We start from the raw sequence: 20,913 nt of genomic DNA on the forward strand, positions 1-20,913 counted from the left end.
CTCTTTGTACCCCACAGGACACTTGCATAAATCAAGTGGGGACTGTTAGGTGGTGAATTCAGTCAACAGAAAATATTCAGTATTTAGCATTGCTACTCTTTTGACAGTATGAATTTCTTACTGGGTGAGAGTCATTATGATTAGTTACTTCCTATAGGATTTGTTTTCACATTTGCCTTCTGGTTGGTTTGCCCATTCAGTTCACCAGACATTTCAAGACATGTCTGAATCCTACTTAGAAATAATTATTAACTCTGTTTCTTTACCCTTGGCTCCAACATCCTCTACTACCCCCAAGCAAGGAACAGACAAGGGAAATCAAGCAAGGGAAACCTGTAGAGAAACTGTAGTTCAATTTCTCTTTGTGATTGCATCTATAAAAAGAATCAGCAAAGGTCCCATTTCACTTTATAGAAGCATCAAAATTCTGTCAGAGATTGTCTTGGCCCCTATTTTTTAATTCTTGAAGATCTGGTGGGTGTGGAAGGGACAGTTTAGTTTTATTGTGTTTGTATTATACAACATGTGAGGGTTAGTGATTAATGGTAAGTCCTAGGGAGTAAAAGGCATTTTGACATAGTAGGGAATTTTAGTGCTGTACTAGGTTCTTTTTGGATTTTGTTGTGGTGTCCTGAAGCTTTCTGGAGTGGTGCCTCTGTAAATAGAAAGTGTGTCCTCCTTGGAGGCAATGGCTGTGCTTCCAATTTATTTTCAACATGTATGCCAAGAATAGAGTGGGTGTTAACATTGTCTTTCATCACTTCATGTAATGGCCCTGGCACAAATCTCAAAGGGTGCAAGGAATTTTGAGACTTGCTCCCACCACCCAAGTCCATCCTTGTCTCTAGTTTCTGTCTCTTTGGGATCATCAAAAGCCTCAGAGGAGGTTCTTTTCATATACAATAAGTTCCTTTTCTAGTTATAGTCTCTGCTGTGCTATATTTCCCAGAAATTCATTGAAATTTTGGCATGTGAATAACACTTTCTCTTAGTTTCTAGCATTGATAATTTGTGTCTATTTTATGCACTCCTTTTGAAGTTTTACTAGGAGTTGGGCAGATGTGGGGTTTGATTCACCATTTTGAACTGGAATTACACTTTCTATCACTAATAGTGCTATTTATTTCATTAATGATTATTTATGATAATTGACAGAGGTTGGTCTCACTATTCTAGAAGAGTAATAGTCACGTAGAAGGGGTGACACAGTTTTATGCAGTTAACCTACAAGTTTATTATGGGGATTTTATTTTTTTATGTGTATATAAGTTAGAGTATTTATCCAAGCTTATTTTAAAGCTATGTTTTTACAAATATGAATTAAAAAATAGAGTTTACCTTTTACCATTGGTTAAAAAATGATTTAAAAAATTCTTAAGTGATTGCTCAATTTAGAATATATTAGGTCAACAAAAAAGAATTTCTGTAAGAGAGATTACTGTTCTTATGTTATATTTTATTATTTTATTAATTTCTAATGAAAGCAGGTCCTTTAACTTCTCTGAAGTGAACTTTTCAGGGTCATGCTTAATTTTGACATTTATTGGGGCACCTGGTAGCTCACTCGGTTAAGCGTCCGACTTCGGCTCAGGTCATGATCTCCCATTCTTGAGTTCAAGCCCTCTGTAGGGCTCTGTGCTGACAGCTCAGAGCCTGGAGCCTGCTTCAGATTCTGTGTCTCCCTCTCTCTGACCCTCCCCCGCTATGCTCTGTCTCTCTCTGTGTCTCAAAAATAAATAAAAACATTTAAAAAATAAAAAAAATAAAAGTGGCTGTTCGTCAGCTTGATTTTAAAAAATTGACATTACAGGGGATGCAAAGGAAACATGATGGTTGATTTCTCATATCACAAATAATTTCTGTAGTGTTAAAGAACTGATTTGGACCTCAAGCATTGTGAAAATGAACCAGGGGTAGTGTTTAATTTGTTTGTCATGTATTTGTTACTTTATGAAAAGTTTACATGAATAGATTATAGTTTTAAATACCAGGTAATTAGAAGTTCTCTAATATCTGTGATATTTGAATTTGAATTTACTTTCTTGAAATTAATTTCTATTTAATTAAGATCGTTTTTAACAGACTTTCTATTCCCTAAATCATACAGTTCTGCCCCATCCTCACTTTGTTAAACAATGAGAAGCTCATCTTTATTGCCCTTAAGGTTTTAGATTGCTTCCTGCACTGCCAAGACAAAGCCGTTCATATTGATTGAAGATATACTAAAGCTAGACATACTTTTCCCCTAGGGTCTTGGCTGAGTCAGGAGTGGGATGGGGCACAGCGGCAATAACTTAGGTTGAAGGAGACTTTAGCATTTGTTAGTGGAACCCCCTTGACTAAGGCTGTCCTTGTTTTAGATTTAGACCCAAATAAAATGAAACATTGTTTCATGACTCTTTTAAACTATGTCTCATGTTCACCTTTTTAATTTTTTTTTAAGGATTTTTCCAATGCAACTTTGAAATATAAGGGGATACATTTTGGCAACTCTTTGGGAAGACTCCAGTTTCCTATGAAGTCAGGGCCTGGTCCTGGGCAGTATGATATAGTCCAGTAAGTAAAAGAAATATGCTTTTAATGTAGTTCTTGACTGGAAAGTATTCTAATAATTTAGGACAGGCTGTTATGAAAGGACAAATCAGTATGAAAAACTTCAAGAAGTATTATATTTTGGAATAGGCTATATGAAAACTATTGCTTTTTTTGTGAGCCAGATCCTGTGTTACCTGCTTTACATGTATTACCTCATTTAATCATTGCAAGTCTCTGTGTAGTCACTATTGTTATACATATTTATCACTGAAAAATGCAAGGGTCAAAAAATAATTAACATTTAAGATCATGAGGCTGTTAAGTGACAGAGCTAGACTTTAACTGAGGTCTGTTTGTAATTGTACAGCCCATGTGTCTGAGTACTAAAATATGCACAGAAGATCAGAGAAAATATAAAAGAAGATGACTCAGTATTTATCTTGTCCCTGGCTCTGGTGTCCATTCTTCTGACTAAATGATAGATTTATAAACCATTCTCATTGGAGGTGGGGGGTGGCAGGGTCAGAGCCATAGCATCAGATTGAAAGTTATATTTATGAAGTTTAAGAAATGCATTTCCAGACAAATAACTCTTTCTATCTTTATTCTCTCCTCCTACAGTAAGGCCTTAGACATGTGTACATGGAAGGGAAAATTGAGAAACAATACTATGTTGTTCTCAGAACCTGTCACCTGCTTTCATCGTTAAAAACTTTAAACAGGATTCAGCTTATCTGCCTGATTCTTTCTCTAATAGAATGAGTTTTCTTCTAAGAAGTCCCACAGTGATTACCTATCTAATTAGTTTCCTACACAGATTTAGACTCATCTATATGCCAGTGGTGGATGTAGCTTAGGCTCTCTTGCTTGGACTCCCTTGCTAATGTTCATTCATTGAACAGACATTGTTTGAATTCTTGCTATGTGCTAGTACTAAACATAGTAACTGAGAATTAAAAGAATAAAACATGGTTCTTGTTTTGGGGAATTTATACCTGTTCTCTTTTCTTTTTCATTTTTTTCACTCCTAATATAGGAGGTACATCTTGTACTTTTATTCTTTTAGTAGTTACATGAGAACTTTAATATGTACATTTAGCTTAATGGGGTCTAAACTTAATATCTTTGTCATTCTTCCAAACAAAACAAAGTCTGTGAAATGGTTTTACTAACTGTGCTCATCCCCTTGACATATGCTTTTGTTATTCAGTATCCTAATCTTGTCTTTTTTCTTCCATTTTGGCTGATTTGCTTATCTGTCTGTCTGTTTAATCTGTCTGTCTGCCTGCTTGCCTTGCCTACCTTCTCATCAGTTTTATTGAGGTTTAATTAACATGAAGCAAAATTAACTTTTCAAAGGTATGTGTTCTCTGATGATTGCTTTCTTTCCATTTCACTACACTTCTGACTAAATACTTCAGGCATAACCAGGACTCCGTCTAACCGTGTTGCTCTGATTTTGCTTGGTAGTTTTTCCTAAGTTTCTTTTGTTTCTTGAATAATCGCCCACTCCCATTCTAATTACTGGCTTTGTAATGTTACTTTCTCTTTGAGCTTTTTTTATTTCCTGCATTTCTTCTTCCATTCACATTTTTCACTTTTGCTTGTAGGAATGTACTATAGATTGCATTCCAGACTGCTTCAGTTATGTCACCATTTCCATAATTTGTCTGCTCTTTGGTGTTGCTGCCTTCACTGTACCTTTTAGTTGGAATTGTCTTGGTTCCTTCTGATAACTGACATTTCTACCCTTTTTTAACTTTTTTTTTTTTTTTTTACTTTTTTGCTTTATTGATCAAGTGAGAATTGTTCTGGGAGATCTGATATAGTATAAAAGTGGAGATACTTGGTCATTGAATTGTAAATGGAAAGACAAACTTCTAGGTCTCTTTTTGGGAAAGACACCAACCTAAATGATATGTGATCTTTCTGATCTCCCAAATATAAATTTGATTATCCATACAACTATTTGAGGTTTTGAAAACAAGTTAATTTGTTGAATTTCATGTGAAAAGAATCAACAAAGTGAGCATTTACCAGTGAACTGAGATGTTAAATGTATATTTAAATCATAGCAATGTCAAAGAAAATAATTGCAATTATGTGAATTAAACATTTGTTTTTATGTTTTTCTATTAATCTGTTTTTGAAAATGCTTATGTTCAGTATAGTTCATTAGAAATGTTTAATATGAGGTTTTTTGGATGTTCTGTTTAAGAAATGGAGAAAACAGTATAGTCAGTATAGCCTATTAAATAATAATTCTTGTAATAATAATAGCTAATGGCTACTGTGTACTTATGGGCCATGTATGGTATTAAACACTTCACCTATATTATCCACTTTAATCATTACAATCTTGAGAATTGGTTGTTACTATTTCCAATTAGGTGAAGAATCTATTTTGAAGATTAGAAAAGTAAGATGATTTGTGTAAGGTCACACAGCTAATAGATAACAATGCTAGGATTCACATCAGGATGTCTGATTCTGAAGCTTGTGGGCTCCTAATCACTGTTTACTTAGTTTCTTATTCTTTCTTGAGCTTGTGGTTTCAGAGAAAAATCTTCAGAGAAAAATAAAGCTTTCTCTTTTGCTTTCAAAGGTCTTTATGCCTTTTTTTTTGTCTGTGTGTGCTATAAATAGCATAGAACTTTACCCTCTCATTTTAGTTGAGATATCAGGGGATTTGAAATTTGAAAGGTGTTTTCTGTTAAATAGAAATCACAGGAAAAAATTTTTGGTAACTTTTTATTTAAGCTCTGGATAAAAATGAGCAAACAAACCCTAAACCAAACAAACCTCTGGACATAAATCCTACATCCTATTTTTTTATTTGGAGTAATTATTAGTATAGGTTTATTATAATGCTCTGAATTGGAAAATGCGAACTAACCAACATAACCAGATTATCTTTTTTTTTTTTTTTTTTTTTTTTTTTTGAGAGAGAGAGAGAGAGAATGAGCAGGGGAGGGCTAGAGAAAGGAGAGAGAGAATCTCTCCAGGGCTCCATCTCACAACCCTGAGATCATGACCTGAGCTGAAATCAGGAGTCGGACACCTAACTGACTGAGCCACCCAGGCACCCCAATACCCAGATAATCTTATTGCTGCATATGATTTTTAAAAAAATGTTTTTAATGCTTATTTATTTTTGAGAGAGAGAGAGAGAGAGAGACAGAGAGAGAGACAGAGAGAGAGACAGAGAGAGAGAGAGGCGTGAGTGGGAGACGGGCAGAGAGAGAGGGAGACACAGAATCCAAAGTAGGCTCCAGGCTCTGAGCTGTCAGCACAGAGCCTGACTCAGGGCTTGAACTCACAAACCATGAGATCACGACCTGAGCCAAAGTCAGTCGCTTAACTGACTGAGCCACCCAGGCTCCCCCTACGTTTTTAAAAAATGTTTATTTTATTTTTTGAGAGAGAGTGAGAGAGAAAGGGGGAGGGACACAGAGAGAGAGGGACAGGCGGTCTGAAGCGGGTTCTGTGCTGGCAGCAGAGAGCCTGATGCAGGACTTGAACTCATGAACTGCAAGGTCATAATCTGAGTTGAAATTGGGCGCTTAACTGACTGAGCCACCCAGGCTCCTCATTATTGCATACGTTTTAAGCAGGAAACATTAGTGTAAAAGTATTCTCTTTGCTTAAGTAAATAATTATGTATTTGAAATTGAGAGTTCCTCAATTTCTTTTTGACTTTCCTAAAGGAAAAAGACACCTCATTATGAAAATATTAATATCAAGAAAGACCAACAGCAAAATCATTGCTCATATCTCCCACGATTTTATGAAGTAATAATACAGCAGGAGGAAAAAAAGGTAAGTTGAAATGTAGCTAGTTCATCTACTTTCTATGTTTTAACATCATTGACTGTGATAATTACAAGGTTAGAGTAGTCTTTGGATTTATCATGCCTGGTAGTTAGTTGTTATTCAGTGAATATTGCTGAAGGAACTATACTTAAAATCTCCAAGTGATTACCATCTCTGCTTGATCACCTCTTGTGATAAAGAACTCACTAGCCCTAAGGTTTATTGTTTCACTAGTGGACAACTCTGTTTCTTACAATTTCCTTCTTAAACTGACCTAAACTTGCCTGCTTTCTGCCTACTTTTTCTCCCTCTTCCTATGCTTTCTTTTTAGTCTTTTTCTAGTAAGGATAAAAGTTCTAACTACTTTTGACTATTCTTACTATTTAACTTCATGATAGTTTATTTTCCTTTGAAGTTGTCTAGGGATCTTCTTAAAGTAGTTTGTAAGTCTCCTCTCTGTCTCTCTTTTTAATCTGATACTAGAACTAAGCATAATATTCTTGGTATGGTCTGATTTGTACATGGGATTTTCATCCTCCTTCTGGATAGTATATATTTATTAATATAAAACCCAAAATTCCATTAAATTTTTTTTGTAGCTATGCTTCAGTTTACTTATTTAGAAATTGTAGGCAAATAAAGCCCTGGAACTTTTTTTTTCCTCTTCAGTATATTTTTTATATTTAAACATAAAAACTTGAATGATGGACTATTACATAGACATAAAAAAGGATCAGATCTTGCTATTTGCAGCAACCTGGTTGGACATAGAGAATATTCTACTAAGTGAAATAAATCAGACTGAGAGAGAGAAATATTGTGTAATTTCACTCATATGTGAAGTTTAAAAGAACAGAACAAGTGGATAGACAAATAAGCAGAAAGCAGAATCAGACCTATAAATGTGTAGAACAAACTGATGGTTGCCAGAGGAAAGGAGTGGAGGGGGTTGACAGGGAGTGGGAGATACAGGTTTATAGTTATGGAATGAATAAGTCATGAGAATAAAGGGGACAGAAAGGGAGTATAGTTAGTGATATTGTAATAGTGTTGTATGGTGACACATGGTAGCTACACTTGTAGCAAGCATAGCATAAGTATCGAGCAATTGAATCACTATGGTGTACATCTGAAACTAATGTAACATTATGTATTAACTATACTCAAGTAAAAAATTAAAAAAAAAACTTTGAAGAGTATAGAATAAAAATTTTTAAATGAACCCATTTAGAATAAGGATAAATAAATGATTCACAGCTGAAAAATCAATAGCTATTTCAATAAGAATTTTCTCTGCATTTGATTTCCTTAGTCTTCCCCTGAATATCAATCAGCAATGAAAAGTATTGTTTCTAGAAATGAAAAGACACGATAATAGAATAATATAATTGTTTTTATAGGATTACAATTATAAGTCTCTAACAGGATAAAAAGTGTATAATTTGGAATCATGAGAGATAATGGTCTGTAGTTTTCTATATTTGTAATTTTTTTTCTGGTTTTGGTATTAGGGTTATGGTGGTTTCATAGAATGAGAGGAAGTATTCCCTCTGCTTCTATCCTCTGAAAGAGTTTGTGGAGAATTGATCTAAGTTGTTCCTTTAATGTTTGGTAAAATTCACCAGTGAATCCATCTGGGCTTGGTGCTTTCTTTTTTTAGGAAGGTTATTAATTATGGATTCAATTTTTAAAATAGATATACGCCTATTCAGATCATCTATTTTTTCTTGTGTGAGTTTGAAAGCTTGAGTCTTTTCAAGGAATTGGTCCATTTTATCAGGCTTATCAAATGTATGAGCATAGAGTTCATAATGTTCCTTTATTCTTTTAATGTTTGTGAGATCTGTAGTGATGTTCTTTCCTTCATTTCTGATATCAGTAATTTGTGCCCTCTCTCTTTTTTTCTTAGTTTGTCTGGCTAGAGACTTATAGATTTGATTGATATTTTTAAAGACCAACTTTTGTTTTCATTATTTTTCATTTATTTTTAATATTATTGATTTCTGCTCTAATTCTACTTATTTATTTCCTTTTACCTACTTTCAATTTAATTTGTTTTTTTAAGTTTTCCTAAGATGGGAACTTAGATTTCCATATATGCTTTCATTGCTATTAATGATGTCAATTATATCTAGTTTATTGATATTGATGATATTATTGATTGCAACTTATTGATTTTATGCCTGCCTGAGAAAGGGGTGTTGAAGTCTTGAACTGTGATATTTCTATTTGCAGATCTATTGGTTTTTGCCCCATTTAGTTTGCTGCGTTGTTGTTAGACAAATACACGTTAAAAATTGTCTTCTTGGAGAAGTGGCCTCTTTATAATTATGTAATGATCTTCTTTAGCCCTGATAACCTTCCTTGCTTTGAAATCTGTACTGTCTGAAATTACACCTAGTCATGCTTTCCTTTGATTAGTGTTAGCATGGTGTGTTTTTCTCCATTTGGTTTTAATTTATAGATATAGATATAGATATAGATATAGATATATAATATCTGTCTTTTAATTGGTAAATTTAGACCATTGACATTCAAGGATCTTTGATATAGTTGGATTAATATCTACCACATTTGTTACTGTTTTCTATTTGATGCCCTTTTTTTTTGCTCCTATTTTTCTCATTCATTCTTTTTCTGCCTTTTGTGGTTCTCATCTCTTCTTGCCTTCTGTTTTCTTTATTCATTAGAGCCCTTAGCCTAGTAATCCTACTTGTTTTAAGTTTCACATCTGATGATGGTACTCTTCCTGCCATGTCTGGCTCTGATGCTTGCCCTGTTTCTTCTAATTTTTTTTTTTATATTTGTTGTAATTTATTCTTAATAACTAGATGTCTTAGTCTGTTTGGGTTGCTATAATAGAATATCACAGATGGGGTAGCTTATAAATAAGAGAAATTTATTCCTTATAGCTCTGGGAGTCTGGGAAGTCCCAAGATGAAGGTGGCAACAGATTCAGTTCTGTTGAGAGCTCACTTATGGTTCATAGGTCATCTTTTTGCTGTGTCTTTACATGGTGGAAGGGGCAAGGGAGGTATCTTGGGTGACTTTGCTGTTGTTGTTGTTCAAATAAGGACACTAATCTCATTTATCAGAGCTCTGTGCTCATGAGTTAATCACTTCCCAAAGGTGCCACCTCCAAATAACATCACATAGGGGATTAGGTTTAACATGAATTTTGGGGGGATACAAAAATTCTATCTGTATAACTTGACATGATGTATTAGGCAAAGAAACTAAATATGACTTTAGTATGTGAATAGTATTTAGTATTGTAAATTGTAAATTTAGTATTGTAAATATGACTTTAGTAATGTGGTGGTAAGGTATGGGGGAGGGGAAGAGTTTTTAGTTCTGTGATTAGCTCTTAGTATTTTAGTGAGCCCATGCCTCTGCACTGGACTGAATTTCACAAGTCTTTCTCAGTTTTTTCCCCCTCTTAGATGGGTTAGAATGGCTAGTGTGGGTTGGAGTTAGGTATTTCCTTTATCTTGTGTGGAAGGCTAGAGGTAACTGGAGTTGTGCATTTGCATTCTGTAGGTCAATTATGTGCTGATAATGCGCCAGCAAGTTGGGCTCTGGTTAGTTTGATTTTCCAGAGAGCTTATCTTGTTAAGAAAAACAGAATGTTCTGGTATATTTCAAAATGCTGCTTTTCCCTCTTCCCCTGCCAGATGCACAAAAGGGTTTTTCTCCAGTATTTACTATGAGAACCTAGTTGAGTTCCTGGAAGTAAACTAGATTGTGGGGTCCTCCCCTATGACTTGGCCCATGGTGTTTTTACCTCTCAGATTTGTCTTCACTGGGCCTCCAGCAATTCTTCAATTACAGTTTAGGTATTCCTATACAGAGGAAATCTCTGCTCTGGTAAGCTGTGACTCCCTGTATTTGCTTGTCTGTCTCTCCGATCTTGTGGGCAGTGGTTTGCCCTGTGTTTTTTGCTCTTTCATGGATCTAAGAAGAATTTGAGTTTACATTCTGTTCAGGTTTCTACTTGTTGTTAGGGAGGAATGATGATATCCAAGTTCTTATGTGCAGAAATGGAAACTGGAATACAGGAAATTAGTTTTCTTTTTTTTTAAACCAGAACATTTATTGTATGATTACTCACTGAAATCCTTAAGATGAACTGGATGGTGCAACAGTTGCCTTTTTGGGTTTAGGTGTTGTTTCTTCATGAAATCCATGCCTTAATCTGTGGTATACAATTTTTAGAGGCCTCATTAGATCAGTCCCAGTGGTATTTCACCTTTTAGCCTTGGCACTCCAGTTATTCTCTCTTCTGCTTGGCAGGATAGCTACATTTGCCATAGGTCAACTTCTGAAGATGTGGTAGGGCTGAGAGCCATAGTAGTGACATAATGTGTGGTTCTTATTATGATACTTTCCAAATGATGACGTCCCTTTTGTCATCTTGTTTTTGTGGTTGAGACCAAAGAGAGGAAATGAGTCTTTTAAACATAAAATATTTTCTGGAAGTCACATCAAGAAGATGGTGTACTAGGAGTCCCGACACTCATTCCGCTCCCCTCCGCCCCCCAAAAGAAACAAACTATAAACAACTACATACTGATGAAAATAGCTATGGGAGAGCTTAGAGTACAATGAAGAAGCTACATAAACCCTTAGGAGCTCAAACTCAGGATGGCCACATAGAAAAGTATAAGAGGCATTTTATCTGCTTCACACCATCCCTCAGTCCATCATAGTTTGATGCCAAGAAGGATCTCAGTAGTGTAACTTGCTACCATGTGTGAACACAGCAGGAGGACCCTTGCAGCCCTTGTTACCACTATGGATATCTGAAACTTTTGCTACTGAGGATCCCTGCAGTCTTCACTGATGCTTAACCCAGCAGATGGAGCTGTCTGGAGTCCATCCCATTGTGCCTCCATTGGAGAAGGAGACACCAGGGCTGGAGCTGCCATTCATGTCTCATAACCATGTACAAACCCAAGACCCTGACTGGACCCAGCTCTAGGAGGATCCCTTTGGCCATGACTTCCTCCTGTGGGGAAAAGGAGAACAGGGGAATTGCAGTGGCTTTTGACACTGACGACCCAGTAGCCTTCGGTGCTGCCACAGAACCCTGTGGTTTTTGACCATGTTGACCTCAGGTGTCCTAGCTTCATAGAGTGTATACTGCTGCACCCTCCCTGAAGTCAAAACCTCCTTGGTGGTTCCCCTTTCCTTTGGAGTTAGAGCCATTGTGCCCTACTCAGCTGGTGGCCTGACAATAACTCATAGGTCTTTTCCCACTGAAGATAGTCCATAAAATCTAGAAGAGGTTACTGCTCCCTCAAATGTGCAGACATCAATGCAAGGCTATAAGAACCACATAAAAAAAATCAAGGGAACAGGGCACCACTAAAAGAACACTGTATTATAGTAACTGGCTCCGAAGAAAGGGAGATCTGTCAATAAATTCAAAATTATTGTTTTAAGAAAGCTCATTTAGCTACAGGAGAAGAAAGACAACTCAGTGAAATCAAGATAATAATTGAAGAAAATATGAAGTTTAACAGAGAAAGAAATCACAAAAGATAACCAGACAAATTCTGGAGCTAAAGAATACAGTGAATAAAATGAAAAAATGCAATAAAGAGCTTCAATAATAGACTCAATCATGTGAAGAGAGAATCTGTCAACTCAAAGAAAGTTCATTTGAAATTATCCAGTCAAAGGAAAGAAAAAGTAAAAGAATGAAAAAGAGTGAGGAAATCTTACAGGCTTTATAGGACATCATGTGAGAATCAATATATGCACTTTGGGAATCTCAGTAGGAGAAGAGAGAAAAAGGGGCAGAAAGAAATAATGGCTGAAAACTTCCCAAATCTTTGGAAGGACATGGTCATTAGTATTCATGCAGCTCAAAAGTCTTGAAATAGGATCAACCCAAAGGAGATTACACTGAGACACATTATACTTAAATTATGAAAAGTCAACAGCAAAGACGGAATTTTTAATGCAGTAAGAGAAAACTGATTCATCACATATTAGACTCCTCTCCCCCAAACTGTTCCCTAAGAATATACGTTTATTTTTCAGTAGAAACCTTGAGGCCAGTTGAGAGTGAGAGGGTATATTCAAAGTGCTAAGGGAAAAAAACACAGCCAAATAAGAATACTATACCCAGAAACATTCCTTAAAAATAGGGAGGGGCGCCTGGGTGGCGCAGTCGGTTGAGCGTCCGACTTCAGCCAGGTCACGATCTCACGGTTCGTGAGTTCGAGCCCCGTGTCAGGCTCTGGGCTGATGGCTCAGAGCCTGGAGCCTGTTTCCGATTCTGTGTCTCCCTCTCTCTCTGCCCCTCCCCCGTTCATGCTCTGTCTCTCTCTGTCCCAAAAATAAATAAACATTGAAAAAAAAAATAGGGAGATAATGTATTTCCCAGACAAACAATAACTAAGAGAATTTGTCACCCTTAGACCTACTTCATAAGATATGCTTAAGGGATTTCTTAAAACTGAAAACATGCTAAACAGCAGCATGAAAATATAGGACAACATAAATTCCATAGATAAAGGTACATACATAAACACATACAGATTACTATAGTAGTAAAGATAGTACGTAAATTTCTTGAACTCTAAAAATATATATATTTTTAGCTAAAAATATATATTAAAAAAAATTTTTTTTTTTGAGAGAGAGACAGAGACAGAGTTTGAGCCAGGGAGGGGCAGAGAGAGAGACAGAATCCGAAGTAGGTTCTAGGTTCTGAGTTATCAGCACTGAACCTGACACGGGGCTCGAATCCACAAACTGCAAGATCATGACCTGAGCTGAAGTTGGGCACCCAACCGACTGAGCCAGCCAAGCGTCCTGATAAATATATTTTTTAATGGCACGCAATTTAAAAAGAAGCAAAATGTCTATAAGAGCACAAACTATATGCATGTGGAGGTAATAAAAGGTTAGTATTTTTGTATGTGATTAAAGTTAAATTAAAATGGAAGGTCATAATTATAAGATATTTTGTATAACTCTTGAGCTAACCATGAAAAAAACCTATAACAGGTACACAAAATATGAGAAAACAAACAAACAAACAAATCACTACAAAAAATTATCCAGTAAGAAAGGAGCACAAGAAGAGAAAGATAAAACCATTATAAGGCACAAAGAAAATAATTTTTAAAAATGGCAATAATACATTTCTCACTTATCAATAATTACCTTAAATGTAAATACATCAAATTCACCAATTAAAAGGCCTGTAGTGCCTGAATATATTTAAAAAAAAACAAGCAAGATCCAGTGATATGCTGTCTATGAGACACACTTTAGAATTAAAGATACACATAGGCCAAAAGTAAAGGGATGATAAAAGATGTTTCATGCATATAATGATCAAAAGAAAGGGGGGTTCGTTATATGTACGTCAGAAAAAAATAGAATTCAAGTTTCAAACTATCTCTAGTGACAAAGAAGGTCGGTATATAATGATCAAAAGGTCATCTCAACAGGAAGGTATAACGATTATATATGTACTCAATATCAGTGTACCTAAACATATAAAACAAATATTGACATATTTTAAGACAAAAATTGACAGCTATACAAAATAGTAGGAATGAATACAGAAATATTTGACTTGAACAACATTATAGACCAAATAGATTCAACTGACCTATGTAGAAATGTCTACCCAAGAACAGAATATACATTCTACTTAAAGGCACACTGAACATTCTCCAGGATACATATCTTGAAAGGTCACAAAATAAGTCTTAACAAGTTTAAGAACATCAAAATAATTCCAACTATCTTTTCTGACCACAATGGAATAAAAATAGAAATCAACAATAGCAAGAAAATGTATAAATACATTAAAACTAAACAACATTCTCTTAAAAATCATTGGGTCAAACAAGTCTCTGTTGATAGATGAATGGCTAAAAGATAATGTGTTGTGTATATACAATGGAATATTACTCACCCATAAAAAAGAATGAAATCTTGCCATTTGCAAGAGCATAGGTGGAGGTAGAAGGTATATTGCAAGTGAAATTAAGTCAGAGAAAGATAAATACCATATGATTTCAGTTATATGTGGAATTTAAGAAACAAAACAAAAAAAGACAAACAAAAACATACACTCACACTCATATACAGAGAACAAACTGGTGGTTGCCAGAGAGGAGGTGAGTGGGGGAATGGGTGACATGGATAAAGGTGATTAGTAGTACACTTATCTTTAAAATTTTTTAAATGTTTATTTATATTAGACAGAGAGAGAGAGAGAGAGAGAGAGAGAGAGAGAGAGAGAGAAAGAGAGAGAACAAGTGGAGAAGGGCAGAGAGAGAGACAGAGACAGTATCTGAAGCAGACTCCAGTCTCTGAGCCTTCAGCACAGAGCCTGATGTGGGGCTTGAACCCACGAGCTGTGAGATCATGACCTGAGCCGAAGTTGGATGCTTAACTGACCGAGCCACCTAGGCACCCCAGGAGTACACTTATCTTGATGAATGTTGAAAAATGTATAGAATTGTTGGATTACATTGTATCCCTGAAAGTAATTATAACACTGTATGTTAATTATACTTGAATAAAAAAATAGTCATTTAAAAAAATGAGAAGGAAAAATAATAAAAGAAAAAATCATTGGGTTAAAGATGAAATCAAAAGGAAAATTTAAAAGGTATTTTGAAACAAATGAAAACCAAACACCAAAACTATGGGCTGCAGCAAAAGCAGTTCTCAAAGGGATGTTTTAGTGAATAATACTTATATGAGAACAGAAGAAAAATCTCAACCTAACTTTACACCACAGGGAACTAAAAAAATAAGAACAAACTAAGCCAAATTAGCTGAAGGGAGGAAATGATAAAGGTTAGAGCAGAAATGGGTCAAATGGAGAACAACAAACAACAAAAAAGAACAAAACTAAGAGTTGGTGTTTTAAAAGATAAAATTGACGAACTGTTAGAGTAAGAAAAAGACAGAAAAGACTCAAATAAAATCAGTTGAAAGAGTAGATACTACAATAGATGCCTGAGAAATAAAGTGAATTGTAAGGGACTGTTATGAACAACTGTATACCAACAAACTGTACAGCCTAAAAGAAATGAATAAATTCCTAGAAACATACAACCTAGCAAAACTGAATCAGGAGAAAGTAGAAAGTCTGAACAGACCAATAACAAGGAGACTTACTTGGTAATAAAAAAATTTCCCAACAAAGAAAAGCCCAGGACCCATTATCTTGGGTAAATTCTACTACACATTCAAAGAAGAATTAATACCAATCCTTAAAATTTTCCAGAAAATAGAAGTGGGAACATTTCCAAACTCATTTTATGAGGTTAGCATCACTCTGATACCCTAACCAGGAAGACACTCCCAAGAAAAGAAAACTACAAGCCAATATTCCTGATGAACATTGTTGTAAAAATCCTTAATAAAATATCAGCAGTTAAATAAAAAAATTGACAGCACATTTAAAGGATCATATACCATGGCTGAATGTGATTTATCCCAGGGATGCAAAGATGGTTCAACATACACAACATGATAGAACAACTTAAGAAAATGGAAGGAAAAAAACCCATGCGATCATTTCAATAGATATGGAAAAAGCATTTGATAAAGTTCAACACTCATTCATGGTTGAAACTGAACAAAAGCAGTATGGAAGGATCTAACATCAATAGAAAAAATGAAAATGGTAACTATCTTAGATGATGGATATAGATTAATTAGCTTGAATATGGTGATTATTTCACTATATTTATATATCAAATGATCAAATGGTACACCTTAAATATATACCACTATCATTTTTGCTCTTATCTTGTATTTTTCATTTACATGTATTGTAAATTAAATGCCAAAATATTATGTCAGTATTATCCTGTGATACATCACTGTTATTTGCTATACATGGAAAAACTGTAAAAGATAAGGAATGGTTATAGCACAAGTCTTGGTGAGTTGGGGGAGTAGATGGTAGAAGATGTGAACACTATAAAGAGCTGAAGATTTGATTGCTGCTTAGTGTGTCCTTTTCTAGTGAAATCTAATGTATAGTTTAATTTGACCATATTTAAGGGGAAGCTAATTCTAATTATATATACTTGTAAGTACAAATTTTAAACAAAATATTGTGTTCACCTAGGGGCTTATCTGTTCTAACTATATGCAGTTAGCTTCTTTTTCCTTTCAAAATAAACTCTGAAAACAATTTTGATAAAGTAAGAATATTGAGGTATCAAGGGGTATTTATAATGAAAGCAGATAATATGAATGTATTGATATATTCTACATATGTAATATAAAACTAATAAATGTTTTGTTCAAAATAAAGATTTTTTTCTCACAACTTTTTCCATGATAGTATATTGACCTAGATAATAATAATAAAATAATAAAATCTTAAGAATAGCTTTTAATTTATTTGTCCTATAATGGTAAAAAGAATAAGGAATTAAGTTGAAGTAGTTGAAAATAGGATCATAATTGTACTTGACATTTCTCAATGCTTTTTTTTTGTCATAGCAAGTATTTGTTTATGAGATTTGAAAAATATTGTTTCTAAAAAATTTTTAATTTAAGTTATGAGGTAACAAGAGAAGATGGAGTCTTTTCCACTTTTTGAACTCCAATTTTTTTGGCTTACGTAATGCTAAATGGTAATTTTTCAATGATTATTAGGCTGGATTGGGCTCATAGACCATAGTTTGCTGACTCCTGAAAGAAAGATATTGAGGTGCATAGCATATAGACTTACGATTTTATTTAGATGGCTTATATCATTTTGGTGACATATGTAAAACACTCTTTAAAAAAAGTGAGGGAGGTGGGTCTTCAGCACTTGAGAAGAATGAATGCACACTATGGGGGACGTGATAAGGAGTTAAACTGAGGTAAATAAAATAGTTCCAGGTCAACAGAAAAAGATCCCATTTGATACTGGTCAACAAAAGCTTGTTTCTATGGAGGCAAGGGTGGGGATTTGTATTATATGGCTATATGTTGTTGGAGACTATAAATATAGTGACGTGGGGAGAATTTGAGAGAATAAAGATTTTCAAGGCCAGAATGGTTAACCATGGAATCAAGCCTATGTGGAGGGAATAAAAGAAATCAGAAGGGGCTTGATGGACTGTAATAATAAGGCAAAGTTGAGAATTTGGAGATAAAAATGAGGGTAAACAGGAAGTAGGTAGGATAGAGGGAATAGAAGTGAAATGGTAGTTGCCACTGAGGATACAAGAATTCAGTTTTATGGGGAAGAAAACTGACAAAACCTTGAGTGTGTTGTGCTTTTGTGATCTTGTTAAATTACCATTTGTTAAGTAGAGACCTGGGGTGTTGGATGGTGAGCCTGGTTCAACAGAAGACCACAAGGGAACTAAAATCTAACTCTATTACTCACAGGTGGTGGAGGAGTTACAGGGCATGATCTTGTGGGGAGGTCAAGGCAGGGTGCAGGCAGAGAGTGCGGTAGAACTTCTGGGGCATATACCCTTATTAGGGTCCATGTGTGGAGTGCTTTGGGGTTCCTGGGCTACATATGGATTGGTCAATTCAAACCTTAAAAAGTGGAGTTTTAGTAAGCTTCAAGGGAATCTCATCTAAGGGGTAGGCAAAGGGAAGGTATGAGTGAGTGAGTGCTTTTCACAAAGGCTGTTGGGGGAATCATGCCTGGAATTTAAATTTACTTGTGACTCTACAGTCTTTTATCTAGGGCAAGCCCTCAAGGGATGGGCTGGTGTCAGTTCAAAGCCCCTGCAGACTGGCCACAAAAAAATGGATGCTGAATTAGCCATATGGAGTAGTTTAGCTAAACTGTCAATATGTGGATGAAGGTTGGATGAACCCTATGGTTTACCACTTTTTCTAGCTGCCCTCCAGGAAATGATGCATAGGTTTTCTTTGAGTCACAGACCCACCTGGGATTTCTCAGACCTTCCTGCCCTTCAGTTTAGCACTTAGGATGGGGAAGTATAGGGCTTAGGGCCCATTCTCAAGCACACGTATCCACGGTCTTTTGCTTTTCTTTCTATTCCCTTACTCATGAGATCTTTCTCTTAGGCAAGGAGAGAAAAAGCATGGAAAAACAGCCTCTCTGGTTTTTCTTTTTTTGTCTTAATGCTTGATCTCTAACATTAGTTAATTACAGGGAAATGAGTTTTATTCTGTATATGCTTTATAGTCTTAGCTGCCCAAATGCAGATGAATAGAAATGAGAATATGGAGAAGGATTTCAGTAGTGGAGTGCTGCAGGATTTTCAATAGACTGGAGAAATATCTTCATTTTGGGGGCGCAGGGATGGGAAAAAGAACAAGGAGGAGTGACCAGCTTTAAAGATGCTAGGAAATAACAGTTTGGAATACTTCTCCCACATAATAAGAGCAGTTGCAGCAAGTGTAGTATGACTCGGGAAAGTTGGTAAACTTGGTGTGGAATAGGCCGACTAGCTTCATTCCATTTTTTCCTTCTTTAAATTCAGCTGATGCACTGACTCCTACAATAGATGGTACCTACAAATTAATTGTAGGTAGTGATTCCTCAAAACTCTCTCAGAATGCTCTTACATGGAGCCAATTGATCCTTCTCTTGTTCCCCTGGATCTCACTCAGATTTCAGGCTTGTATTTACACATTCATACTCTTCTTTTTGCTTATTAGACTTTGACTTCCCTCTAAGGTTTTTATGTTTTCACATCTTTACAAACTTCTTCCTCTGAACTCTCTGGGTCTGGCTAATCCAGGGCCTTCCCTTCCCTTTACTTCCATGTAAGGGGAAATTAACACACATTCTAGAAGAGGGGTGTAGTCTTATTATATTTGTTTCTCAACATGTTCATCTTTTTCCCCCCATGCTATGTAAAGTTTATTTCAAAATGCATTTCTTTTTAAATTTAGAAGTTTGTTTTGTAGAGACCACTCTTTTGAGACATAATTCATATATCACAATTCATCCATTTAAAGTACATAGTTGAATGGTTTAGTGTATACACAGAGTTGTGCAACCATCATCACAATCAATTTTAGAGTATTTAACTCATCCCAGTTAGCAGTCATTACCATTTTACCGCCGTCCTCCCAGTTGTGGGCAATCTATTTCTGTCTCTGTAGATTTGCCTATCTGGACATTTAATGTAAATAGAATCATACATTATTTGTCCTTTTGTGACTGGTTTCTTGGCATAGTATTTTCCATGTCATAGCATGTATCAATATTTCATTTTTTATAGCTGAATAATATCCCATTACATGGATATACCACATTTTGTTGATGTATTTATCAGCTAATAGACATTTCGGTTGTTTATACTTTTTGGTTAAGAATGGAAATAATAAGTATAATACTATGCTAAATAAAATCATAAGAATGAGCATAAGAAGGATTCTGCTATGAACATTTGTATATAAGTCTTTATGTGGGCATATGTTTTCATTTCTCTGGGATATACACCTGGAAGTGGAATTGTTGGATAATAGCATAATTCTTATGTTTTAGCTTTTTGTGGAACTGTTTTACAAGCAGCAGTACTATTTTACATTAGGGTAAAACTGAAGGTTCAATTTCAACATGTCTTTGCAACACTTGCTTTTGTTTGTCTTTCTGATTGTAGCCATCCTTGTTGGTGTGAAGTGATATATCATTGTGGTTTTGGTTTGCATTTCCCTAAAGACTATTGATGTTGAGTATCTTTTCATGTACTTGTTGGCCATTCATATATCTTCTTCAGAGAAATGTCTCATTAGAGTCTGTGCCCATTTTAAAATGGATTGTCTGTTTTTATTACTGACTTGTAAGAGTTCTGTAAATTTGATTTGCTTTTTTCTGGATTTATGATTAATTTCTTTTTTTCTAATTAAAAATTTTTAACATTTATTTATTTTTGAGACAGAGAGAGACAGAGCATGAACGGGGGAGGGGCAGAGAGAGAGGGAGACACAGAATCTGAAACAGGCTCCAGGCTCTGAGCAGTCAGCACAGAGCCCGATGCGGGGCTCAAACTCACAGACCGTGAGATCGTGACCTGAGCCGGTCAGACGCTTAACCAACTGAGCCACCCAGGCGCCCCATGATTAATTTCAATAACATTATTTCTTATATGTGAAATTGTTAAAAAATGTTTATCTTATGTCCACAATTAAACCATTATTTCTGGAAGATGATAATCTTTCATTCTGCTTGTTTTTTGATATAACTATAGTTAGTGGAGTGAGGTTAATGTTTATTAACACATTTTGAATAAATTGATTACAGATTTGAAAAATGAACAGTTTTATTTAGTTTTAAAAATGTTTGTTTCGGGGCGCCTGGGTGGCTCAGTCGGTTGAGCGTCCAACTTTGGCTCAGGTCATGGTCTCACAGTTTGTGAGTTCGAGCCCCACATCAGGCTCTGTGCTGACCGCTTGCTCAGAGCCTGGAACCTGCTTCAGATTCTGTGTCTCCTTCTCTCTCTGCCCCTCCCCAGTTCAGGCTTTGTCTCACTCTGTTTCTCAAAAAAAATAAATCAATGTAAAAAAAGAAGTTTGTTTCTTTATTTTGAGAGAGTGAGCATGTGCACGTGCATGAGTGGGGAGGGGGGACATAGAGAGAGG

At 35.5% G+C, this 20,913-nt stretch overlaps 1 protein-coding gene and 1 pseudogene across 1 annotated transcript in view; one reads left to right on the forward strand and one right to left on the reverse strand.

Moving 5' to 3' along the window:
* STPG2 (sperm tail PG-rich repeat containing 2) overlaps positions 1–20,913 on the forward strand; it is a 549,400-nt gene that overhangs the window by 28,478 nt on the left and 500,009 nt on the right. The window contains exons 6-7 of the mRNA XM_047857630.1: positions 2,444–2,556; positions 6,243–6,354. Coding sequence (XP_047713586.1) covers positions 2,444–2,556; positions 6,243–6,354 — 225 coding nt within the window. The remainder of the gene's footprint in view (positions 1–2,443; positions 2,557–6,242; positions 6,355–20,913) is intronic.
* LOC125164928 (60S ribosomal protein L37-like) lies at positions 10,468–10,761 on the reverse strand (annotated as a pseudogene).

Source organism: Prionailurus viverrinus, chromosome B1 (genome assembly GCF_022837055.1).
Source record: "Prionailurus viverrinus isolate Anna chromosome B1, UM_Priviv_1.0, whole genome shotgun sequence".
Classification (NCBI taxonomy): domain Eukaryota; kingdom Metazoa; phylum Chordata; class Mammalia; order Carnivora; family Felidae; genus Prionailurus; species Prionailurus viverrinus.